Genomic DNA, 26,188 nt, shown 5'->3' with positions numbered 1-26,188 from the left:
AACAAAACAAAACAAAGCTTGGGATTTCCCTACGAGAATTGCACAATGTGGCAACTCTGCCTCACGCCCTGGCCGATGCGGGATTTTCACTTTCTTTCGAAGGGTTGGGGGAGGGGAGTCGGTAGACAATTTATAGCCGTCACTTTTAATAGCGAAACGTCCCGGTCCTAAACTAGACACATAGTTTGACTGTTTAAATTCAGTTGAAGATCTTCCAAACCTGGCAACACTGAAAGCATGGGCTGTTGGATCCCTTCTGATTTTACCTGCTCCTTTCTGCTGGTTCGGGAGGATTGATTATTTCCCATTTTACGACTAGAGTTTTGGCCGAAAACCAAGGAAATCAGATGACTAACAATTATCAAGCTCATTAGGACTTAAAAAGATGCTGGTCTAGTCTAACATGGTCTAACACCTGTACAGCTGCAGCAATCTAGGAGCCTCAGATAAGGCTTAACCTAAAATGGCGGATCTACAACCCCTTCAAGAATTAAGTTGTTTAAAGAGTACTGATATATTGGTCCACGTAGAAGAAGCTCTATTAGACTTTTTAGTTGTTTCTTATGAACATGATAGCAAGTTATATCAAGGGGTCCTTCTGGACTCGACAAAAAGGTGAGATTTTTTCCCTATCTGATCTGGTCACCAGGCTGCTTGTATTTTGAGTTTATTGTCACTCGCATATTAAGAATTGTCGAAAATCTTTTAGTACTACTTCCTCTATATTTATACGCGTGAACTTGAACAACGTTTCGTACCCTAACCCTATCAATGCACTCTGACACCCACTGGCCAAATGTGTTGAATCATGGGCCTGTGGGTGTGATGCACTCCTTAAAGTTTTCTTATTTTTGTAATTTTGTTTTATTCTGACATGAAAATGAGTCATACAAGCTATTTCAATATAATACGCGCTTAATACAGCTACCTCTCAGCCTTCCTCTACACGTTCATGACCAAAGGAGGGGGCAAAATCAATTTCTTTTTTTTTTAAATTCATTTTTAAAGAAATAAAATTTTTGTTTTTACTTCTAAATAAATCTTTCTATGCCTTTCAGATCCCTACCCTGTGGGATTCTTACCCCACCTGGATTCCCTGTGGTGGACTCTGCACAACATGGCCTTGGATCAGACGAGGATAAAATGTATAGTGTTGCTCAACGGTACTCATATTTTCAGGAAAAGTGCCCTTCCCCCGTGAATGTAGCAGCAAAAGATAGCTTTCCTCCTGGATCTGCTTATCATATGAGACGAGCTATGAGAGGAGGCCATTCTAAATTTAAGAATAGTCGAATGACTGTAAGACTGAGACCAAGGCAAGTTTTGTGTTCCAAGTGTAAGAGCACTTGTAATGAAAATTCTGAAAATGTAGATTTATCAAGAAAGCGGAAGAGTGCAGAATCCACTGCCTCTAACAAAGGACCAGTTGAGAAAAAAGTTTGTCCTCCTCGACAAATATCCCCTAAATCTCCAAGACCACCATTCTCAGAAAACCCTCAAGAAAACAAACCGTCCCTTGCCAGCAGAAGGAAGAATTCTTCAAGTCCTCCTGTTGATTCTCCATCATTACGCCAGTCCCTGATTCCAAAGACTGTGATGGAAAGTGAAATCCCTCAAACTTTGAGTAGCAATGTAAATAAAATAAAAATTGCACCAGAGTATTGGCAGAAACAAGCAAATGAATCTAATGTGCCGTCTGAGAAAAGTAGAAGAACAAGCATGCCACACACTAATTCCAACTCCAACAGTGACATGGGCTCCACTGAGTGTCTAGAAGAAATTTCATTTGATATGAGTAAGAATCAGTCCTTAGAAGCGACAGAACGAGAAAAACTTACTGATGATGATGCCTCAAATGAATTGAATGGATTAGATATATATGAGAAAAACTCTGGTATAATTGAAATGTCTGACAATGCAGTAGATTCACTGTCAAAGTTAAATAGTTCATTTGCCAGCTCAGGAACAGATGAAAGTCAGGACAGGATGGTTTTACGAAAGAAGCGAAATGTAGGGTCTATGGAAGACTTATGGGATGAAAGTGTTTTTCTTGAAGACGCTACACGGAGAACCACGCCAGTCATCAAAATTTCATTTGGAGCTCAGGTAACTTTTTTTATTTCACTTTTCAAGTTTTATGATTTTAAGTTTTTTGATTTGATGAATTGTCTTCTGCAGGGTGAAGGTACTGTTTTAAAAATACCAGCAAAAGTGCGGAGCTATCATGATAGTGAAAGTGATTTTGAAGACCTAGAAACACATAAACCAAAAACTCCTACGAAAGAGGCAAGGACTAAAGCTGCAAAGAAAGCTCTGAAGAAAGCAAAGAAGGAGGCTCGCCGGAAAGTAAACAAAGATAAGCCTGAATCTCCACCAAGACCTGGTGGTAGTTCTCCATACCAGCGAAGACGTAAAAGAAAGGTCAGTATTTTTGAAAAATCCAAGTAGTACTCAATGCATAAAGTTCATTGTAGTTTAAAGTTGCATACAACTAGCGCATGTCAAATTCTGAATGAAGGGAAATGCCTTACTGATAACTCTTGTTCGTAGGATTATAGCATTCCTTGTTTCTTTGTTTTGGCATCCTTTCCAGAAGTATTAAAACCTAGGTGGCCTGCAGCTGCATCAGCTAAGAGTGGTGGGAACAAGCAAAAATATAAAAATATACAAATATTTTTTAGATGTGTATAACTAGTAGATGATAAATTCTCTCTTGAACTACAGCATCTTCTTAGTAAGATAAGTATAATGGATTGTTTAAACTATGCTACCAATGTCCTGATCATCATTAGGATTGAACACACTCACATAGTTACCACATTTTGGGACAATGTCAACACAATGACATTTACCGCTTGTAATGATATCTGAAGGCAAAATCAGGAAAACATTGTATTTATTTCTTAACTTGCATTTTGCCAAATTATCTTCTAGCAATTAAAGTAGGTCTAGAACCACAATTTTGAAGACAGCGGTTTGTCATGTTATTTTTTCTTTAATGTTTTGAAGGTTTTGTGCTGCATTTCTACCTACTAGTTATTTTTATGCTTAACAGTAGAATGGATGTAAAATTGTTTATTTGTCATGAAGTTTTCTAGCTAAGACTAGTCACTGACATTTTGCCTGCTGGCAGGCACTTTCAATGGTGTGATGTATGGGTGATTGATTTAGTTGAGGATCAAAGATAATGCTATCTGTTGAATTCCTGGTCATGTAATGCAGGAAATTAGTTATACTTTGAGATTGCCTATCTTTCTTTTACCTTGTTGTTAACCTTTAAGTTTGATTTTATTGTTAATATGTCTTAATATATGAGTCATTGTTTGATAGTCTGTTTGCATATGGTCAGGTGAAACACAAGAAGAGACATAAAGGAGTCCGAGAACATGAAATGAGTGCAGTCGAGGAAGAAGTGGATGTGGATTACCCTCCACTTTTGGAGGAAGATCCACTTAAAATTGATGACAAACCAAAAAATGAGGAGTCCACCATCAATAATTGTGATATTGATTCAATGAAAGAAAAATGCTTGAAACAGAAGCTTTCTATAAGTCTGAAGCGTTTGACTGCCACAGCTTATGCAAGATGTGGTGATACAAGTTGTTCAACTGGCTCAGACAGTTCGGGTAGTAACTCAGAATTTTCAGGAGCTGATGATTTGCCTGACTTTCCAAAACTGGATTCAGCTCATACATTCCTGACCGTTGAGTCCTGTGATACAGGTGATGGAAGAAAAATGGAAGTGGGGGATGTAGTGTGGGGGAAAATTCATGGGTTCCCATGGTGGCCTGGAAAGGTAATGTTCTAACATTAAAAAAAAAAAAAAAAACATTTAAAAAAATTTACATTAGTATTTACTATGATTCTGATCATTGAATCAAATTTGTAGGTTTTGAGTATAACTATTGAAAGAAAAGAGGAGCCTCAGAGACCTCAGGCACATGTGGCCTGGTATGGTTCATCAACATCATCACGAATGCCTTGTGATCAGCTTTGTCCCTTCCTTGAAACATTTAAGGTGGGAAGAAGTCCTTTAGACTCCATTTATTTGAAACCTTCCTCAAGCCTCGTATAACTAATAATTATGTTGTTTTGATTTTTTTTGCTGTAGACTCGCTACAATAAAAAGAAGCGAGGTCCATACAAGGAAGCCATTCGACAGGCAACTTGTGAAGCTCGCAAAGCCTCGTTAGATCCACTTGCAGCTTGTGAAGCTCGCAAAGACACCTTGGATCCACTTTCAGCTTGTGAAGCTCACAAAGACTCCTTGGATCCGCTTGCTACCTGTGAAGCTCTCAAAGACTCCTTGGATCCACTTCAAGAAGTAGATATTGTGCTGTGATGTATCTACATTCAAGTCAACCCTTAGTCAGAAGTGCAATTAAGAACTAGTCATGTGGAAGCCTTGAAACTGAGTTGTCTTGTAGTGATGTACTTGTTCTACGGCCTACATTTTACTCAGCCTTCTATCATATTTGTTTCGTGCTTATGTTGAAGGAGAGTTGAAAAAGTGTCAAATATTTGTAAGTGATTCTGGTTGCCGATGTGTTTCAATCACTAACTTGTAATGCTATTGTAGCTTCAAGTCCTGCCTCTGTTTGAGTATATGTTTACGCAACATATCTCTCTTTACATACTTCAGGTGAAACTTAGATGATCCAAAAGAAGTGGTGTTGATTTTTCTCTGTATATTATGACTTAATGCTTTGTCATGATTGATAAAAGTATGTCTGTGACTTAATACTTTGAAGAGTACAATGTAAGAGGTATATCTAAGTTATATTAGTTGAAACTATTTGGTTTTGTTAAGCTCGTCTTCCATAACCCATATACTTTAGCATTTGTCTTATTCTTTAAATAAGTTAATACTTTTAGATATAGTCCTCTCAGGGCTAAGTGTTCCCATTTTACCTCTATGAGGTTGTCTCCTTGAGTGCTTAAGCATTTTTATTGGTACTGACTGTGAATTGCCAACATTATCGTTCTTTTCTCATCCCAAATTCTTAATTTAGTTAAAAATTGTCCTTTCTTGGACCTATTTACAAATTATGTACATGAAAAGACTGCATCACAAACAGGCTGCTAATGAACACATATTTAAAGCAATGATGATGATAAAGTCAAAGCTTTCCTTGTGCGGAATGTTTTGCCTGTTCATGCATCAAATTTAATTTTTAAGAAATTGACTGTAACTAATATCAAACTTTCCTTTTGAAAGATAATTATTTTGGAAGTGGCACATAGTGTACTTTGCTTGCTAGAATGATTTGACACAGCCCATAATTTTACTGACCTGTCATCATTACGAATTTGTTGGGATTTGTTCTGTTCATAGTCTGTGTTTCAAATCCCAGTATTTTTTAAAAGATCTTTGATCTTAGTGTGGGCTGACTATGAGCACACCCCTAATAAATGTTTACAGACTACAGGTCTTTACTATAGTTAATGTTTATGATGTGTACTTCCTAATTCGTTCCTTGTGTGTGATGTCTAATAGAATACAAGTTTACTCTACCTTTTTAAAAATTTCCATTTGTGTGATGCTCTTATTAAACTAACAATTATGTGTTCACAAAAAAGGGGGATTGATTAAAAAAAAAAAAAACAAGGACTGTCACTTGTGTTACTAGTTCATGATGATGATTTAATTGTAGTGTATTATGTACTAATGTACTGTGTACCTAATTGTAGGCTTCTTGTTTCCTTATCAGAATAATTATGGAAACATTTGGCATATTTCCATAGGTTGCCCCACCCCCTTATGAATAGTTGAATTAAATAGGAGAAATGTGCATTGATTGTTGCGTTACCAACGACGGTTTCTTTAGCTTTTGTCAGTGTGTGTTTCACTTGTGTTTGTAGCTTTGAAGTATATTGTTTTATTTAAATAACAATTATTTGATAAGAGTTGTCTTGATGTGCCTTGAAAAGCACACCTTGCTTTCTCCAAAAGCTTGTTACCTCTGTAGTATTTTCTCAATTTTATGTGGCTTGCTCTAATATGGGCTTGTCCCATCTCATCAAGATGCCCTCTTACTTTGTTAAATCTCTAGAAGCAGATTTGCGTTTTCAATTCATAGTTTTGATCAACGTTTTACTTTAAATATGTATATTTTTGTTATTAAAACCCTGACTCACATTCCTTAGATATACTTTGTGTGAATGATGGTTTGTTTGTGTGCATCACATTGCTCTTGTTTGTTGTCTAGACCAGGGAGGTTTTTTATTACAAAGATTTGATTTTTTTTCTTATTTTGCGAGACAGTATGTTTTAAAGTTGTCACTTCTATCTGGAAAGAACGGCCCTCTAAACTTCATCATTTCTCTAGAGATGGACACCTACTATACTATTTTCTCCACCCAATTGTGACAAACTTTAAGTGAAGTTACATATATCCTTACTCTGAATGATAAGTTTGCATGTTGCAAGGCATAGCTAGGCTCAGCATTCCCTTGAGTTTTACTTTGAAGATGGTCTGTCTGGAATCCTCTGAAAGGAACTGTTGATGGGGTTGATAATTCAACTGACTGTGATTTTATGTATTGCTGGTCCTGTGTCCAGTGCATGCACATAAGGGCGCCCTTTTGCATGGTATGAGACTTCATATGCCATTATTATTTTATGACTTCAGTTGCTTGTCAAATTTGACAAATGTAATTATTTTACCCGAAGAATTAGTCTCACAATTATTTAACTGGCAAGTTGATTGCTCAGAGAGTAAAATTGTGCTTAACTAAGGAGCAGTCAGTGCGACTGACATTTTTGTGCATTGTGTCTTAAAGGCTGATACCATAAAAACGATTGTTTCTGAAATTCTCTACAAAATATGTCTCATTTATTTATCCCTCTCATCCTTATCTTCACCAATATACATCACCACATTGCAACTATTGTTTCCTTTTAGCAGAGAGAATGTTATTAATCCTATCAAGAAACTTAGAATCAAAATACAACTCACGGTTTTTTTCATGATAGTGATCCACAGACCACAAATCAGGCAAAAACTTGGGCTCCATGACAGAAATAAAATGCTCTCTCCAGATTCTCTCTAAATTCATGAGTCCTTCAACACCGTTTCGGGAAAAATGTTCCACAACTAAAAGACCATGGGGAGTGTAATCTTGGTTTACAACGCTGGAAAAAAGAGAAGTCAAAATTATAATCATCAAAGCGTTTTGAATTTACGTAAATATATAAAGTCAGGAGATTACGTGATGTCTATATCCTTCAGTTCATTTAATAGATCTGGTGTAACACTTGACTTGCAACTCTCTTGAATTAAATCAATGAGTTCTTTCTGGCGTCTTTCAGGCAGCTCATTTGATTTATTTAAAAGGGCTCTAGCTGCAGAGCGTAACGATTTGTTTTTGCCATTCTCCAACACCTACATAAAAGGAAATAAGAAACTGAATTTTCTGCAAGGATTTGCCAGGCATAATAGGTAAAAATAACAATTTCCCGCTGTGTAGAAAAAATGAAAACAAAATATAACACTCACTTTAAGATTTTCATCAGCATGAAAAGGTGCATTGCAGATCTGTGCAAGCTTTAAGCGTAAGCTAAGATCTGCAATATTGCTTCTTGCATGACATGGCGTGCACAACAGTAGAACATCATGGGATTGGTGATTCTTCATACAATCTGTTAAAATTAACTCCTAAGAAATTATTAAGATAAGTAAAACTATTCAGTTTTGAATTATAACTTACCAGGGAAGTACCTACGATATTCATGTGGAACAATTTTTTTACGGACATAGCTATTATTTTCCCCACAGGCTACACACTGATTTTTCTTTTCTAAAGCATAGTATTCACCTGATGGTCCATTGATTCGACCTGAAGGCTCAAATTTCAGCTGTATTTTTAATGGTTCTCTTTCCACTATGGTTGCTAGGCCTTTAGATACATACCTGTAAAGTCAAGGGAAAAGTTCCAACATGCATCCAAAGGAGATTCTGGTTTGATAAGATAGTTAAAAATAGATAAGAAAAGAAAAGAAGGTAACCTACCAGTCCGCTTTTTTCTGGTCACAAGTGCAAAGGACTTCACCATCAGGTGCAAGCATGAAAACATTATTGTAAAAAGGTGTCTTTCGAGGACTGAATGCTCGATAGTTTTGTTTTCCACGGCCTTTGATTATTGTAGAATTGGGCTGACCAGATTTGGGCCTTTGCATCGAATTCGATAAACCATTGTCAGCTGGTGATTGGGTTTGAGCAGGTTTTCTTTTTTCTATGAAGATAAGGTCCATCAAGGGCATGCAATGGTCATAAACCTTTTGCCATTGTTCCTCTTTGGATGAGAAAAATGGGACCTTGACCTACAGTATTTAAAGAAAGGTCTACTAGATATTCAGAATAACAGCATATATATGAACAAAAGAGGATTCAAATATACCTTTTTATCTACAAGATTTTTAAAAGCAAGAACTGCACTTAATGCATCATTTGCAGCATATGTTTCCTGAAGTGGAGTCAGATCTTTTGCTTCCCAATTAGATACACGAATGTGAAAATCTTTGGGTAAGCGCACTCCTAGCTCAGACTTCACTACTGCAGCAAGCCCACCAACTTTGCCTTCAACCAAGTGTCGAATGTCAAATGTGCCAGCTACCTGAATACCGTAGTCAGTATTCAAATGTTTGGCATCCTGAAGAGGATCCACACCTACTTTTAAGATAGTGTTGTCTGCTAATATTTCCTGCAATATAAAGTTGCATGTAACAAGTACATCACAAAAACTAAGTATTTTAAAAAAATGTTACTTATTAATGCTTCACCTGTAAAACATTTGGAACAGATGAATAAAGGTGAATTTGAAAGAGACCACATTGTCCCTCAAGTGTGGCAAGCTGAACTAAAGCTACTCGATTTCGTTTTGAGCCATCTTGAGTCCACTCACAGTCAAACCCAAGAACCTTTGTAAACTTGACATCACTGCAATGACAAACTCAAATTAATGACAATTAAATGAAAAAAATTTAATTACAGAAGTACAAGCAGATCACATACCTTTTCAATTCATTTACTAATGCAATACATTGGCTTTCATTACTCGCTACTTTTACTGTCATATTCCAATAAGGCTGTTTAGAGGCACAAATGTACCGAAGGAAAAATCTTGATGCTGTTCGACTTTGACTGGTTAGAAGGGCCAAGCCAACGCCAGTACTTATGCCGGCAACAACAGCTAGTGCTGTCTTGTTGCGCCCAACCAGCATTTTCCAAGTTAAGAAAAACTAGCCTTGGAAATGACACGAGATTTCAATTTTATTATAAAGATAATCGAATTTGGTTTCATTGATCAGACAATGATGTAAAAGGAAAAATTAGGAGGCATTCTACAATTCTTCAAGTTCCCTGATTGATGACACCAGAGAATTAAACAGGAAAAGCAAACAGAGCTAATGTAGAAAGATTGTTGCAGATATAGGTTAGGATTACTATTAGGTCATGGATGCAAGATTTTTCATATACGAAAGCGGTTGTTTAATTTCGCATACCAAAACTTCCCTCCCCACACTCCGCCAACTTTCAAACTGCACCTTCACTGCAAAGGAGAGCAAACTTCCAGAGGCCCGCGCAGAAAAACTCAGTAGCGGATCCAGAGGGGTGCAAAGTAGCACCTTTTGCCTAATTTCAGGGGCAAACGGGGTTACAGTATGTTTTTTTCATCTGAAAATCATCTGAAAAATCTATGAACAAATCATTAGGCGTTTGGATGAGATTCCGTTTATCAGTTCTGAAAGCCATGTGATCGAACCCGTACGAGTGCTCCCGCCTGTTCGGTCTGCACGCACCCCTTTTACCCCCCCCCCCCTTCCCCAATTCCCAAAGCAACGCAGAGGAGTTTTCCAGAGACTACGAAGACCGTGCGGTGCGAGTGCGACGACTGTCGAGACAGTCAGACGGTCGGGGCTCGTGTGTCCCGGGCCGGGGTGCTGGGGTGCAGTGGGGTGGCCTGGTCCTGGGGGGTGTTTTTCCTACCTCGACGAGGGTGGCCGCAGGGCCGCAGTGACGGGGCCGACCACGTCCGGCACGTCCGTACTGCACTAGCCGCAAGTAGGCCGACGACGTGCTCGCCCGGAGTTCCGCGTCCCCACGACAACGCAAAGGTGCAAATGCAAACGCTTGATTTTCAGTACAAACCACCTTTTTCGGACGATTGACGTAGAGGAGGGGGGGCAGATACACCCGTCGCGTAATTACTGGAAGTCCGTAATCGGCGAATGCAAGGCTTGTCGGTTGCCTCGTGCCCAGCCTGCCCAGCCTGCCCAGCGCACACGCACAACACCTGCTCCCCTCCCTTCACCCCTTGCCTGCCTTGCCCCTCCGGGTGCTCGAGCGTTACACTCTGTACGTGTTGACGCTGACGGCGTTGACGCCCTCCCCGGGCGCGGCGGTACGCTCGTCCGGGCGTGACGTCACCCACTGCCCTGCCCAACCATTCGCGTCCACTCGGCCACTCAGCGGGCCCGCGAAGCGCGACCAGCGCGGCAAAGCTCGGCAAAGCTCGGCAAAGCACGGCAAAGCACGGCAAAGTACGGCAAAGTACGGCAAAGTACGGCAAAGCACTGCAAAGCAAGGCAAAGCACGGCAAAGTACGGCAAAGTACGGCAAAGCACTGCAAAGCAAGGCAAAGCACGGCAAAGCAAGGCAAAGCACCGCAAAGCACTGCAAAGCAAGGCAAAGCACGGCAAAGAGGGAAAGAGTGAGCAGCACAGCAGCACCGTTCGGAATCAAGAGACTGCTGCCTCCTGCTGCCGTTTCGTCACTCTCTCTCTCTCTGGCACCCATACGGGACGCCCCATAAGTGGGAGAGAGATGGAGCGACGAAACGATCCTTCGGAATCAGTCGGCTTAACAGCGTCCAGTGGACACCCTCGTCCGACTTCGCCCTCATCGATTGTGTTCGACTATACTGATGCACCAGTACCCCCCCCCCCTTTTCGGCCGAAGGTCGCAGCGCGGACTCACCTCGTGGCGATGTGGCGATGACGTCACGAAGACCCATCCACGGTGGTCTCGGTCTCGGCTGGACCGCCATTGCCAATGGGCTTACGTCCGCGGCCAAGTACACATCAAGCAACAAGCTCGAAAATTCTAGTCGAATTAAAACCACGTGCCCATTCTTTGAGACACCCGCTCGGAGGCGTTTCCATAGTAACGCGTCTAGTCAGTCCTACTCCATGTCTAGAGAGGTAGGACAAGTAACTATCTTAGCCTCTCGCTCCAGGGGAAAAGTGTGAATTTCTAAATACTTGTTGGCCGCAGCCTTCTGTGTAGAGAATTTCCCTCTGGAACTTGGAGTGCCAACTTTTCCGATTCGGGCAAGCGCGGATCCAGGAGGGGGGGGGGAGGGGGGAGGAAATTGCCCCCCCCCCCCTGACCCCTAGATAGCCGCCTGAAAGGTAGGCAAAAAGCACCAATTTGCCCCTTCAAGTACGTGTAGGCAAAAAGTGCTACTTTGCCGCCCCCCCCCCCCCCCCCTTGGGCCGACTCTGGAACCGCCACTGGATTCGGGTACGTTGAGTCCGTCCCTCCCGATGCAGGCCGATGGCTGAATGGAGGGTGGGCTGCTCTCTTTAGGCTGCTCTAGGCCCGATGGTCGGACTGACGGACTGTGGCTCATCGGGCAAGGCAGTGCAGGGCAGTGCACGGCAGGGCGCGCTGGGCTCGTCCGCGTTATTGGCTTGCATCGGATGATTGGATGGGATGGACTATTCTTTGGCAACCAGCAGCAAAAGCAACGTGCTCCGCACCCAATACACCTGTCTGATGGATTCCGGGCTGGAGCACTGGGAACCAGACCCAAAGGTCAGAGGTTTCTGCTGTCGAACCCCCGCACTGGTTTTTGACAATAATTAAGTAAGCGCGAGTGGGGGCGAACGTTTGTACCCTTGTCCAAGGACACGAAAAGGCTCAAGGTCCATGGGCGCATAGCAGGGGACGAACGTGACCTCGTATTATCGGTCTCTAAGGTCTGTTCGGACCCGAAGCCGCCCGAAGCCGCCCGAAGCCGCCCGAAGCCGCCCGAAGCCGCCCGAAGCCGCCCGAAGCCACGAAGTGACGACGCGTCGGCAACATGACCGTGCGAAGCGAAAGGCCCCCGCCCCACCCTCCTCGCCCAAGTAATGACCAATCAAGACCAATTAAATCAATTGCTGAACACGGCTGGGAAACCAGACCGGCGGCGGCGCGTTCGGCCGGTCGGCCACTTTTGTGGAAAAGACTCGTCGCGTGGCCGCGCCCGTGTCCCCCGGCCGTCCGGCCGGCTTGAGGATCCTCCTTTCCGGGGGAAGGGAGACTTGGCTTGCTTTCCCGTCACCAGGGGTCCCCGTGGAGTGGAATCTGGCTGGGGCCAGGTGACGGTAGTGTCCTGCAAAAGTTGAACACGCCGGAGCCTCGCACCGGGGCCTCCGCGAAAGAAAGTGTTGCTTGGTGGTCGAGCAAGGCTGCAAGGCCGGTGCCGCCGCAGTCGCCGCAGTGGCCAGTTGCCCCGTAGGCTGGTTTCCCTGTCAAGGGAAGGCCCAACGCCGCCATATTGGCCGGCTGTTCACGGCGGCAAGGCACGGCGGCACCAGGGCGGCGGCGCGGAGGGGGCAGCGCGCGGGGCAGCGCGCGGGGCGGCGCGGGCGGGCGGCGGGCGCGGCGCGCGGCGTGCAGCCAGTGTCTCTCCGACAGCCACGGCGCGCGCTTCGCGGTCTCTCTGGCCGGGGGAGCCGAGCACGGGATTGCCGCGACCCGAGCGAAAGACCGCGACTGCCTGACAGCCTGACCCACCGGCAGGTGGCGGAAACGCAGTGCAACGCAGTGCCGCGCGCAGCGGGCATTTCCGTCGACAGCCTCCACTGCCATTGCGGGGCAGTCAGCCCCAGTGCGCCGGCCTGTCCGCCTGGAACTCCACGACGTGGTGCTGTGGCTGTGACAGTTCGCCTTGCCTGGCGCGCTACAAATAGCGCCACTCGCGCGTGCAGCGTGCGCCGTGCGTCTAGCCGTGCGGCTGGAGTGAGTCAGGGAGTGAGCACGCTGCACTGCCGGGGAGGTGCGGGGCGTGTCTGATGCCGCCGCCGTGCGGCCAGCGGGGACACCGGGGACACCGACCATGGCGCACGCGGCGCACGGCCAGCACTACAACGAGCACCCCACCTACTACTACCCGAGCAGCGCCCCTGCGGCGGCACCCCCGTACTACTACGTGCAGGCCAACGGCGTGGCCACCGGCCTGCACCACCACAACGCGGCCAACTCGTCGTACTGGTTCGGCAACGACTCGGTGGGCGGCTGGGGCCAGCGCTTCTTCTTCACGTTCTACACCGAGGGCGGCGAGCGGCGGCCCTGGGCCATCCTGGAGGCGTCCGTGTTCGCCGTCGTGTTCCTCGTGTCCGTGCTGGCCAACCTGTCCATCGCGGCCGCCGTGCTGCGCTACCGCGAGATGCGCACCGTCACCAACTGCTTCCTGCTCAACCTGGCCGCCGCCGACCTCGTCTTCGCGATGGGCAGCCCCCTGGTGGCCGTGGCCCGCCTCACCGAGGACTGGCCGCTGGGCGACACCGCCTGCCGCCTGCTGCCGTACTCGCAGGTGAGCACCGTGAGCACCGCGAGCACCGCGAGGAGCCTCGCCCTCACCGAGGGTGTCAACAGTTTAGCTTTTGTGTCAATACATGGTTGGCGCACGCGGTCGCCCCAGGCGAGTCAGTCGGCCGCGGTCCTGCCCGGCCTCAGCTTAGTCAGCTTCCAGCCCTCGGCACACTGTGCCCGACCGCTGATTCACCCGCCAGGCCAGTTCCGGTCGGCCGCGTGGGTTGCCTAGTTGCCTACCCCCTGGCGGCCGCGTCGGCCCGCCGTCAGGTCTTCCCTCCGACGTCGCCATTGATCCAGGATCGTCACGTCGTCGCGGCCTCCTTACAGAGTCGCGTCGAATCGCGTCCTCCTGTTACCGCACTATTTTGTGGCGTGCCTCGGCGCGCCGCGCCCGAGTTTTTGCCTGGCCGAGGTAGCGCTTCGCCGCTTCGCCGCCTCGTCCCGCCGCCTCGCGGCGCCGTGCCTCCGCGTGCCCCGCGCGCTCCGCGTCATGCCCGGGTCGTGAGTCAGTGAGTCGGACTGCTCGTCCTCTTCCCCCCGCCCTGCCCTGACACGGCCGCGACGCTGCCTCATCAGAAAGGAGAGAGGCCCACTGCTGCACTATCTGGCGCGCTGCTTGTTCCAGGAGGAGGAGGAGGGGGAGTCGCACCCAACTAGGCAGCTTGAATTCCGTTCGACACAGCCCCGAATACGTCCCTGTTTGCAGTCACAACGATGTGACCTTCCAGGTCCTATTTTCCCGAGTTCTCCCGTTTAGCTACCTGTCTCTTTGCTCGCTCGGAGTCTGCCGAGCGGTTCAGAAGAGTCGTTTCGTCGCTCTGTCTCTCTCGCACTCATGGGGCTGTCCATAAGGGTGGGAGAGAGACAGAGCGACAAAGCGATCTTTCCAATCGCTCGGCTGTAGCGCCGGCGAGGTAGGCCAACCACCCGTCGCGCAACACTCCGATGTGGAGACGGTGGCCTATCTCGCCCCCGTGAAGGCGCCAGGTAGGCCACCGTCTCCACACCGGAGTGTTGCGCGACGGGTGGTTGGCCTACCTCGCCGGCGCTACAGGCAGCCGTCGGCATTCCTACGCGGCCACAACTTTGCAGCCACAAACAGGGACGTCCCCCGAATGCCATTCATCCGCTCTAACAATTGATGGAATGTATTCATTCGATCTGCCAACGTTACAAGGGCGCGGTTACCAGACGAGCGGTGCATGCCCAGATATTGTTCGAGACCTCGGCCGGTGTAGCTCGTCTGGCGCACCGTCAGATTAACCAACTGCCACAAGAAATTAGTGGATGGATCGTGCAGTGAACATGCAGCGCGTGTCCGCGAACCCCGAAACGCAATGTACGCGCGGCTGCACGAGGCACGTGAGGCGTGTGAGGTGTGAGGTGAGAGGCGCGGTGTGAGGTGAGGCGTGTGACGTGTGAGGCGCGGTGTGAGGCAGCCGAACTGCCTCGATCCTCGATGATGGTACAGTCAGTGCGAAATGGACCGACGATGGAATAATGGAATCATGCCCGGGCGCGCCGCGCCGCATCGCGCAGCATCGCGCAGCATCGCGCACCTCGTGTACTTTGAATGCGGCTTCGCGTTGCCGCGCGTTCCGTGCCGTCACTGCATTGTGGGGCCGGCGGTAATCCCAGCCGGCTTGCCCGGCCTGGCCTGCCCGGCCCGGCCCGCCCGTCCCGGCCTGCCCGTCTGCTCTGAAAGCCTTTCAGAAAGCAGAAAGCGTGACAGGCAGTGCCATGGCATGGCCGAGCCGAGCGAGCGCTGTGCCGTCCGCATGCGATGTGCGCGCTGTGCGCACTGTGCGCCGACCGTGCTGGAGCCAAGCCGGGCTGGAGTGGGCTTTCGGGATTTCGGCTGCTGGCCGCTGCTGGCGTTCATCCGCGCCCACGCCACCGTGAAGCGCCACCACACCGGCCACACCCTCCCCCTCCTCCCCTTCCCGCTCATCGACAGCGCGGCGGTCGCGCCGTTCGGCATCACTGACAGGTGGGCGGACGGACAGACAGACGGTCAGACGGACGGACATGCTGGCCCGGCGGGAGGCAGTAGACCGTGGTTGTGGTGCATCCATTTCCCCGATCGGATTATCAAACCGCCGGAGGAGAGGGGCCGTGCGGGGCGGAGCGGGACTTGTGGAGCAATCCCCCGAAGTTTGGGCAAGTTGGCGCCGTGTGGCGTTGACGTACAGGCCGTGCCATGCGCGTGCAGGCAATCGCTCAGGACGATGGACTCGAAAACAAGTCGACGGCAAGGCTGGCGCGGCGAGGCTGCTAGCAGGATCCTCGCACCCAGGCACTCCCGGCAGCACGGCAGCACGGCCGTCGGGCGGTAATCAAGCAGCCAGCCAAGCCAGCCAAGCAACAGCCAAAAGCCCCGCACCTGACGCCCGCTGGGGTAGGCTGGGGTGGGGCGGGGAGGGGCGGGCGAGCTGGAGGGAGCTTCCGTTGATCACCTCAAAGCCCCGAAGCAGCGACAACGCGTGTATTAGAGGCGGGCCGAAGTTTGGGCCAGGGGAGCTTTAAGCGCCCCTAATCACCCGGACGTTGTTAACGAACCGGGGCACGGCCAGCCAGGCATGGCGCACTGGGAAAAAATGTATCACGCGGCGCGCTGTCGGGGGAGTTTTCCTCTTCGGCCAGCGTCGGTAACTTGACTGAGAGGGCCAGGAGGGCAGTGCGGTCAGGAGCAGGCACGCCGGGGGCGATATGGCAAAGTTACGTGGCGCTCTTGAGCACACGCCCCCCGCCCCGCCCATGGCCCCATGGCCCCGCCTAGACCAGCCTTGGCTGGCGGCCCTGGCGGCGAGGACTCCGCGCCGTGGAGCGTCATGGCCAGTCATGGCGGCAGCGGCAGCAGGGCAGCAGATTCCGTCGACCTATTTCGGTGGCCATTCGGATGACCCCCTTTGACCCGAGACAGGCGTGGCCAGGCGTGGCCGTCCATCCAGGCCACCCAGAGCGAACCGAGGAACGCCCTTCCCGCCAGGAGCGCTCCTGGCGCCTTGAGACGAGTCACTGTCCAATCACTGTCGGATTTGCATCGAATGGCTGGCTGGATAAGGAACTGGCCGTGCGCGCCGTGCGCGGTCGCGGGGCTGGATTCGGCGTGGATTCAGTCTCGGAGTGCAGGGCTCAAGGTCCTGGAGCCAGAGGCGCACTGAGCAGGGGGGAAGGGAGGGGTTGGTGGCGGTAGCGGTGGTCTTCCGTCTTCAACCCTCCCCCGGCTCATCCTACGCTTCAGTCTAGAACGCCGCCCAGCAGGGCAGCAGGACCGCGGCCAGCGCCTCGGCGGTGTCGGGTCGCGGCTGATGAGACAGACAAGCCGAGCCGAGCCACCCCGCGGGTCGGACGTGGCGTACGAGTAGCCTGTCGGTTTGTCTTCCGAAGTCCGAAGCCCGCCAGTCCAAGCCGCACGTGTTGAGCCTCGAGCCCCGCGGGACGGACTTCGTGTTGGCGCTGACGGACGCAGCGTAGTAAGCCTGAGTGAGCTTCGGCAGACTCGCCACTGCACGCCCTGCACGCATCGAATCCCAGGACTTGATCAGTTTTGACTCGGAAACATCGTCGTCGTCCTCTCTCTCTCTCTCTCTCTCTCTCTCTCTCTCTCTCTCTCTCTCTCTCTCTCTCTCTCTCTCTCTCTCTCTCTCTCTCTCTCTCTCTCTCTCTCTCTCTCTCTCTCTCTCTCTCTCTCTCTCTCTCTCGCTCCCCCCACGCCCCTCTTTTATCTCACACTAAAGGTGGCGGCACGCTCGCTGCACTGCAAGTGGCCGGCTGGTGCACTGTAAGTGCACTGCAGTGCAGGACTGCAGGCACTGCGAGGCGGAGGGTGGAGTACTGCACCCCACGCCGTAAACCGTTAACGACGTTTCATTCGGCTGGTCGCTCTCTCTGTCTCTGCCGCACTCGTGGGCCGTCCCGTGTGTCCGGTAGGCCCCTGCCAGGCTTGCCGGTGGGCCCCGCAGGGGTGCGAGAGAGACAGGGCGACGATGAGCGCTGCTCGGAATCGGCCTGCTGTCTGCTTTCGTCGCTCTGTCTCTCTCGCACTCATGGGGCGGTCCGTAGGGGTGCGAGAGAGACAGAGCGACGAAGCAGTGTTCGGAATCAGACGGCTGCTGCGCGCTGCTGCGTGGCCGAGTGCGTGGCGCTCCCGGTCTCCCAGCATCTTGCAGTCCCAGCTGCCGAGCCGAGCCCGAGCCGCCTCTTCCTCTATCATGACCATCATGACACGCTGCAGGCTGCCTGCAGGCCAGGCCCAGCCAGGCCCAGCCAGGCCCAGCCGGCGCGACGCGGCTTTGCTTGCTTTGCTTTGACAGGTTTCGCCAGAGGCAGAGGCGGCGGCAGCTCTCGCTCTCGGAACTGGAATACTCCCTCTTTAGATTCGCGTGGCGGATATTTCGGTTCCGTCGCCGTCGCCCCTGCCGCGTGTGTGTGTGTGTGTGTGTTGTGTAGGTGTGTGGTGTGTGTGTGTGTGGTGTGTGTGTGTGTGCGTGTGTGTGTGTGTGTGTGTGTGTGTGTGTGTGTGTGTGTGCGCGCGCGGCGTGTGTGCGTGTGTGCTTTGGCCTTTTGATGGCACCCGCAGCCCGTGGGTTCGCCGGGCTCGCCATTTCGCCGGTTTCGTCGGGTTCGCCGGATTCCCCTCACCCACGTCAGCCATTCACACAGCCATCTCTCTATTTGTCATCGAGTGATAAGTCCAGCTATAACGGCTCGCTGCCCCGCGCTGCCCCGCGCTGCCCTCGCTGCATGGCGTACGTCTGCCCCCAAAAAAGTGATGGATTCCCTCATGATTCCAGTTTCTCTTTGGCGGGCCTTTCGGCTTTTCAGAAGTCACATCTGAAATATGAACGGGCTGGGTGGGGGTGGGTGGGGGTGGGTGGGGTTCAAGGAGGAGGGCTGCCTTGCTCCGCACGCCAGTTCGCCAGCCCAGCCAGCCCGCGCCACCCTGAGGCAGAGGCAGCGAACGCAGCGAACGTGGCGAGGCGAGGGAAAGGACCTGAAGGCCCGGAATGGTAAATACCGGTGGAGAGCGTGGGACTGCGTGGGACCCGAGACGTGACATTTGGTCTTTTCGGTGTTCGCGACGATGTTTGCTTCATCCAAGCCACTGGGACGCCACTCCGAGACGGCAGTGGAATAATGAATGCGGGCACGCCACTGTGAAGGCAAAGGCCTTTCATTACGAAAGCATAAAGCATGCAAAGGAAGGCGACTTCCATCGAGCGGCTCCCGACACTCCGAACCCCCGGAATCTATCGAACGACCGTCCCAAAGTCCGACAGAAAATCCGTTTCCCTATCAAAGGCACGATGCACAGTGGGACAGAAGACCGGTGGAGGTGGGCAAAATTCTAGACTCGTTTTGAGCTCCAGATTCGCTAAACAGGACTCGAACCGAACGTGTGACCCCTCCAATGGATTCCTCGTTCAAAGAGCAATTTATTGGTGGGGTTTCGGCCGCCTCCTCCGGTCTTCTGGCCCACTGTGCGCACGCCTCTAGTCCGTGAGCCTGGCAGTCTGTGGACTACGAGTGGCGTACCCACACAGGGCTATGGCCTCGTGGCTACGGCCGGCTACGGCGGTGGCGGTAGTTCAGGGCGGCGCGGGGGCGTCGAGTCAGCGCTGTATTTTCGCAAAGCGTCGGTACTACCCGCGCCGTCTGCGCCTCGACGCCTCCTGACCCACTGACCCGCATTTCGACAAATTATGACTGACTTGCTTGCATGCCTGTAACTAGGATCATTACCCCAAATTCCGCACCCCGGGCCAAGCCAGTGTGTGTGTGTGTGCGCGCGCGCGTCTGTGAGTGTGCGTGTTGTGGGTGGCGCGCCCCCCTTGTGCCTTGTGTGCGTGTGGGTGTGCGTGTGTGTGTGTACCAGTAGCAAACCAGGGCGAAGTTATACGGTTAGCGATAAAAATAGACTAAAAAGGGGAAATGTTGATGCTGCTGTCACTGGCGTCGCTGTTGTTGCTGCTCTTGTTGTTTCGAGTGAAAGGCGATTGACACGTGGTTCCATCCGACTCCGAAACAGCAGCCAGCGCACTGCAGCGGGGCTGGGCCTGGCTGGGCTAGGCCTGGCTGGGCATGGCTGGCCATGGCTGGCTGGGCTCCTCCATTCCCCGATGCTCTCACGACATAAAGGCGGATTGCACACTTGGGTCGGTGCTGCGCCAATTAGAACCGCAGCCGCAACGAAAGGCAGTGCGCGAAAAGCGCAAGGCCCCTGCGGCACGGCGCGGCACGGCACGGTACGGCGCGGCGCTGCGTGGCGGGGGCGGCCTTTACTGCGTACATGCTGGTCGTGAAAGTCTCGGAGGGCTCTCCTCTTGCTGCTGTTTGCTTACGTTGGCGTTACCTTGACTGCCACGGGGTGCTCGTGGACGAGGACGGAGGCGTGGGGCGGGGCGGGGTGCGGCGAGGCGGGGCGGGGCGGGGCGGGGCGGGCCACAGAGGAGAGGAGATATGAGAGGATACAGTGCGGGTCGGGTTTGGTGGAACGCTCTTCTTCTAGAGCGCGTCTAATTAGCTGCCGCCCCCTCCCCTCCCCTCATCTCCTAGCCTCCCAGGCTGCCAATTAATCAAGTTGCGATACTGGAGCCGTGCTGCAGGCCGCGCTGCAGGCCGTGCTGCAGAGAGTCCGGTGGCTGCACGATCGCCGGGAAAGGGACCCTTCAAGGGAAGTCCGCTTTTGTCCCGCCGCAGCACTCGCGAGCACTGCCCAGGCACTGCCCAGGCACTGCCCGGGCACTGCCCAGGCACTGCCCAGGCACTGCCCAGGCACTGCTCAGGCACTGCGCAGGCACTGCCGGCACTGCCCAGGCACTGCCCAGGCACTGCCCGGGCACTGCCCAGGCACTGCCCGGGCACTGCCCAGGCACTGCCCAGGCACTGCCCGGGCACTGCCCAGGCACTGCCCAGGCACTGCCCAGGCACTGCCCAGGCACTGCCCAGGCACTGCCCGACGGCCGGCCGGACACCGTGACTCAACAACGCGGTCGGGTTACATCCCTCCAGCATCGCAGCAATGCGCAGCAGTGTGCAGCACGCCTGCCAATCGTGTGACGGCGCGTTGGGACCGACAGACGGACGGACAGACGGACGGACAGTGGTGACGGTGCGGACAGGCCGACCCCCTCCCCAGCCTCCAGCCCGAGCGGCGCGCCCCCTTGACCACGGTCCCTACGTAATGAATGGGCACCCCCTTAGCGTGGTAAAGATTGTCAACAGAAGGAGGGAAGGGGGCGGGGGGAGTGAGCGCGCAGAGACAGGCGGGTCGGGCCGGGCTGGCGCTATGCACAATGGGGCTCCCCCCTTCCCCTTTTCCCCAGTGCCTTCAAGCCTTCCAGCCTTACAGCGTCATTTCGTTAAGAGGGCGCGTTTTCGAACGAGGGGCGGGCGGCAGGCGCACTGTCTGCGTCCACAATGACAGCCTCTTTGTCCGCGGCCCGCCTTGGCTGCAGCCTCCGCGGCCTCCGCGGCCTCCTCGGGGTGTCACTGCCAGCGCACAGCGCACCAGGTCTGCCCCTTTCTCCGCCGCGCCCTCCCACAATCCCACAATCCGTCAGCGTTTATTCCGCATTGCCTTATCACTCGGCATCCCTCGGCCACGGGCATGCCGTCGGCATCGACCCGCGATATGGCCGCGGCCGCGCCGCCGCGCCTCCCCGACGGGCGGTCGGGCAGTCGGGCGGACGGACACAGGTGAAGGCACTCCAACACCGCGCGGCGTATACTTTACTTTTTCTGTTTGTACATCTGTGGCGGGCGGAGAGGCGCCGCCGCCGCAGTGTGAGTGTGACAACTCCGAGAAAAATTGACGCTGCTCGTCGTTCTCCGAGAACGGCGGGGCGGCGGGGGCGGGGAGGGGGCGAGGCGGGGCACTGCCACTGCCCGACCCACCCCGACGCACCGCACCGTGACGCCACTCGAGTAAAACGTCGGAAAATCCACTCGCATTTCCACCCCGCAGCGCGGGTTCAGACGAGTTCGCCCACACCTACACCCACGTCCCGCGTTCCACGTTTCGGCGCGCTTTTTGTTTCGCGTCTCGAATAATATCGCCTTGGGCCGCGCTGCGCCGCGCCGCCCTCGGTGGCTGCCTTGATGCTTGCAGTGGCGTGTAAACCACAACGCGGCAAGGCTGGGCAAGGCAGGGCAAGGCGAGGCAAGGCAGGGCTCCGAGGTAAATACAGATTAACCATCGGTTCCGTTTATTTAGACACTCGTCCGATAAAACGGCGGGCGAGCCGCCCCGCGCCCCGCCACGCGTAGGCCGAGGGCCGCCCTGCACGGCCGGGGCCGGGCGGGGCCGCCAGCCGCCTCTCCTCGCGTCATCGCGTGCACTTTTTAGCTGCACATTCGCCTCGCCGGTGCAGCTTTCCTGTTTTCCTCGATGCCGCGGCCATGCCGGCCTGCCTCGCGGGTTTGTTGAACTCGGCGCGGCCCGGGCAGGGCGGCCAGGCCCGGGGTCGGGCCCAGGTCGGTCTCCTCCTGCTGGCGGAATATCGGCTCGGCGTGCGGGTGGAGTGTATGGCACCGCGGCCCGGCCCGGCCCGGCCGGTGAGCGATTGGTTAACCGTCAATATGGTCTGGCCGAGGACGCCAGGGCGCCAGGACGGGCGGGGCGGGCACGCGTGGGGCACGCGGGTACTCGTCACATGATGGAGCGAAGGGACGGAGAAGGACACCCCCCGATGTCGTGGCGTCGTTCTGCAGTGTAGCGGCGAAGGGCGAATGGCGGCGCACTCAGCGGAACATAAAGAGCCTCTTTCTTGTTGCAGTTCGTGTGCGGCTTCGTGCTGCTGTGGACGCTGACGCTCATCTCCATGGACCGCTACCGCTGCATCGTGGTGCCGCCGTACCGCTCCACGCTGACGCCCTCCCTGGCCATGGCGCTCACGGCGGCCACCTGGCTGCTGGCGGCCGTCGTCTTCCTGCCCGTGGCCTTCTGGTTCCACGTGCAGCGCACCGAGGCGCCCGTGCAGGACCCCACGCTGCCGGCGCACCTGCAGCAGCAGCGCGACGTGTGCACGCTCGTGTTCCCGCGCAGCGACTCGGTCAACCTGTCGCTGTGCTTCACGGTGCCCGTGCTGCTGCTGGCGTGCCTGCTGCCCATGGCGCTCTTCGTCTTCCACTACCAGCGCATCTTCCGCAAGCTGGTGGAGTCCCGCAGCCGCTGGGCCGCTCCCTGCGTCGTGGTGGCGGCGCCTAGCTCCGAGTCGGCGGGCTCCGAGACGCCGGGCCGGCGCGGCAGCGAGCTCAGCTTCGTGGGCAGCTTGATGGCGCACGCGCACGCCGCGGGCCGCAAGGTGTCGGCCGCGTCGCAGCTGGGCAGCGTCGTCGGCATGCCCATCCCGGGGCTGGGCGGCCGGTCCGCGTCCCTGTCCCAGCACGAGGAGCTGCGTCTCAACAAGCACATCCGCGTGGTGCGCGTGCTGCTGCTCAACGTGCTGGTCGTGCTCGTCATGTGGCTGCCCATCACGGTGGTCATGAGCCTCATCTACGTGGACGGCTCGCGGCCCACCGAGGACACGGACTTCTTCCTGCGCAGCCACCACTTCATCTGGGCGCTGCTCGCCGCGCTGCTCAACACGGTCGTCAACCCACTGCTGTACGGGCTCTTCTCCGAGAACTTCCGCGCGTGCTTCGCCAGGCTGTGGTTCGCGTCCCGGCGCCGCGCCATGGCGGCCGGGGGAGCCTCGGCACCGCGCCACGCCACGCCCGCGTCGCACACGCCGCCCGACGCCCACGAGTACAAGCAGACGTCGCGGACGCCCAGCGGCGGCACGGCGGGCGGCGTCGGCGGCGGGGGTGGCTCCGGCGGCAGGAGCGTCTACTAGGACCGCGACGGCCCCGGCAGGACGGCGACGCCTCTTGCCGGAGCCGCAACCATGACCAACATCGCGGAGACGGCACACATGTAAACACGGACAGCCACCGCTAGTCGAGTGCGAGTGAGAGTGGTGCCGTCTCGCGCGACCTGGGCTCCGTGCCGTCTGTGCCCCGGAGCCATGCCGGAGCCATCGTGCGGTTGTCACGGACTCACGGACTCGTGGCGGTGACGTAGTCTGGCCGCCCACATGATAAGTATGTCCGCGAAAAGACCTCCAGCGGACCTATCCGGGCCGCCATCGCGAGACTAGACTCTTCGGGGAAGAAAGTTTGGTGCGTGCGCGACTCGATGTTTGCTCCGCCTTTTCTGTGACCTCGTTTTATTATTGTGATATGAGCCGCTGTCCTGTTGGTCGGAGCCATTCCGATGCTGCGCCGAAACACGTAGCGACGTAGCACTGTAACGCGGAGCGGCGGAGCGAGGCGGCAGTCCATGGAAGCGAACCAACTTCTCCACTCTATTTGAGTGACATTTCGTCCAGTTAGTGTAATTGTGCCCTCGAGAAAGAGTAAAGCCAAAGTTATGTACGTCCGACTGAAACCCACACACTGTCGTACCGACCGGTGCGCACTTTGACTTATTACCAAAGCGTTTGTGTGATTAGTATTTGGATAGGTCTCTTCGTGAGCAGTATGGCTCTGCACTGTGCTTGTCTCCTAGTCTTGTTTTGTCGAGTAGAACTGTATGCTAAGAACACCAATCTCTATGTAATTTTCCTAAAGCAGCAGTCAGTAGTCGTTACCACCGGGTTCATTCCATTCACACCCGTCGTGGTATTATTGTTATTATCGCTAATAAAAGTCAACTAGACTGTCACAATAAAGTGTATGTAAATAGTGAATCTTCGATGCCAAATACTTAGAGTTAGTATACGCCTGTTTTTGTAAAATGTTCGTGTTGAACGGGAGAGAATAAACGACGCAGTTTCCAGTCTTGACGTCTGCTTTTCCCCTTTTCCCTACCCAGCGTGCACACCATCGGGGTCAGACTCAGAGGACCGTTTGCGACCGGCCCGTATGGGCGCGCGGCACGGCATGGCGGCGTGCGTGGGCGCGGTGGCGCGGTGGCGCGCTGCAGGAATGCACCCAAGAGGACCCTTTGGGTGGAGGGGGGTCAACAATTAGGGTCAAGCGCTTGATGCTTGATGAGGGCGACATGACATTCCGGCCGTGCGAGCTCTTGATGCCGCGGCCCGTCGCGAGGAGGGAGGAGGGGGTCGGGGGCCCGGGCCACACGCGAACACGCCCGAAATGAGTGCGGGGCCTCGAAATGAAAAGGTTAATATTGCGCGGGCAGAGGGCAGACAACCCCGGTGCCTCCGGTCCGGCAGAGCTTTTCACAGGATCGTTCTGCCGAAGTCGGGGGCAGCCTCCTAGAGCAGGGGAAGGCCGCAGCGCGGAGCACGGCGGAGCACGGCCGAGCCAGGGCCAACGTCCCTGTTGACCACGGTCAAGGCCACGGGGGTGAGGGTGTGGGCGCGGTGGAACGCACCACAAAGCTGATGAGACTTAATGGCTGTACCAGGGACGTCGGCTAGATGGCGGCCGTGGCGGCCATGGGCGGCGGCCGCCCGGGCAACAGGCAACCCTTTCGCCTCCACTGCGCGACCGGTCGCGGGCCGCCGGGCGCCAGCCGCCGTGCCGCGCAGGTGGCCGAGCGCTGGCCGATGGTCCTGCTGGTCCTGTTGCCGGCCGGGGTCGTGGCCAACGACGAGCTGACAGGCGGAAAGCGCCGCGCCCGCCACTGGCCGTTTAGTGGTTGGACTGAATTAGACGCCAGTTTGATCCGGGGCGTGATCCCTTCCGACGCGCTGCTGCGTTGATATAGACTGGCCGTCGCTGAGCGCTCCGCGGCCAACCAGCCGCCCGCTCCCCTACACCCCTCGGGCCCCTCGGTCAACATCCCGTCATAGCCGAAGCCATCCTTATTCCCGTCTGACATGTTTGCCCGTCGGAGCCCGTCGTCGGAGACACGACACATTGTGGTCTAGCGTCCGGCCCTGCGCGTCCGGCGCGTCCGGCCCGGCGCAGGCCGCTCGGCCCTGCTCGGCCCGAGCGACGAGTCAGCGACCCGGACCGAAATAGTGCCGTCAAAACACCACGGAGCACGGCCTGACCCGACGGATCATGTAGCGCAATTTGCTTTCGGCGTTACGTCGCGTTACGCGGTAGTTGCACGGCCGCCCCCTCGGCCTCCTCGGCCTCCTCCTCGGCCTCCTCCTTGGCCTCCTCGGCCTCCTTCTCGGCCTCCTCGGCCTCCTCCTCGACCTCCTCGGCCTCCTCCTCGGCCTCCTCCTCGACCTCCTCGGCCTCCTCGGCCTCCTTCTCGGCCTCCTCGGCCTCCTCCTCGGCCTCCTCCTTGGCCTCCTCGGCCTCCTCCTCGGCCTCCTCGGCCCGCATCGCTGCCGCGAGGGGCGCTGGCGCCGCTGGCGCATGTGTCGCGCCACCACCCGGACCGTGCAGCAGTCCGACCTGAGTTATTTGATAACACTTCACCAAATTACGCTTATTATCACCGTCGGCGAGCTACCTGTTGACCTCCGCGCTTATGGAGGCCCCACGAGGAGGCCGCGCGGGCACAGGTGGGAGGAGGGGTGCTGACGTCACGGAGACGCAAAGGGGGCCAAGGGGGAGGGTGTAACCAAACGCCCCGTCTGGGAGCAGCGGCGGGCCGGGGGAGGCGAGGGGTTTGTATGCTCGGCGAGGATGGA

General features: G+C 54.2%; 3 protein-coding genes across 5 annotated transcripts; 2 read left to right on the top strand and 1 right to left on the bottom strand.

Moving 5' to 3' along the window:
• Positions 1–104: 104 nt before the first annotated feature.
• Positions 105–6,428, top strand: LOC117641700 (PWWP domain-containing protein 2A-like). The gene is made up of 6 exons (XM_034379228.1): positions 105–615; positions 1,059–2,106; positions 2,179–2,421; positions 3,350–3,796; positions 3,890–4,018; positions 4,112–6,428. Exons 1-6 carry the CDS (start codon positions 464–466, stop codon positions 4,340–4,342), a joined length of 2,250 nt encoding a protein of 749 aa, XP_034235119.1. The 5' UTR covers positions 105–463; the 3' UTR covers positions 4,343–6,428.
• Positions 6,429–6,805: 377 nt separating this feature from the next.
• Positions 6,806–9,490, bottom strand: LOC117641701 (exonuclease 3'-5' domain-containing protein 2). 3 transcript variants are annotated; one of them, XM_034379230.1, is made up of 8 exons: positions 9,015–9,490; positions 8,783–8,939; positions 8,401–8,703; positions 8,013–8,323; positions 7,726–7,913; positions 7,500–7,642; positions 7,213–7,385; positions 6,806–7,135 (listed from the first exon to the last, which is right to left on the bottom strand). In XM_034379230.1, exons 1-8 carry the CDS (start codon positions 9,221–9,223, stop codon positions 6,889–6,891), a joined length of 1,731 nt encoding a protein of 576 aa, XP_034235121.1. In that variant the 5' UTR covers positions 9,224–9,490; the 3' UTR covers positions 6,806–6,888. The 3 variants fall into 3 exon arrangements, with proteins under 3 accessions (XP_034235121.1, XP_034235122.1, XP_034235120.1); XM_034379231.1 differs by having other exon boundaries at positions 7,819–7,913; XM_034379229.1 differs by having other exon boundaries at positions 7,711–7,913; positions 9,015–9,485.
• A 3,195-nt stretch (positions 9,491–12,685) lies between these two features.
• Positions 12,686–24,415, top strand: LOC117641536 (somatostatin receptor type 5-like). Its single transcript, XM_034378959.1, has 2 exons — positions 12,686–13,584; positions 22,367–24,415. The coding sequence occupies exons 1-2, from the start codon at positions 13,108–13,110 to the stop codon at positions 23,423–23,425; spliced, it is 1,536 nt and encodes a 511-aa protein (XP_034234850.1). The 5' UTR covers positions 12,686–13,107; the 3' UTR covers positions 23,426–24,415.
• Positions 24,416–26,188: the final 1,773 nt, after the last annotated feature.

Source organism: Thrips palmi, unplaced genomic scaffold (genome assembly GCF_012932325.1).
Source record: "Thrips palmi isolate BJ-2018 unplaced genomic scaffold, TpBJ-2018v1 HiC_scaffold_15, whole genome shotgun sequence".
Classification (NCBI taxonomy): domain Eukaryota; kingdom Metazoa; phylum Arthropoda; class Insecta; order Thysanoptera; family Thripidae; genus Thrips; species Thrips palmi.
This window is presented reverse-complemented; position numbering and strand designations above follow the sequence as displayed.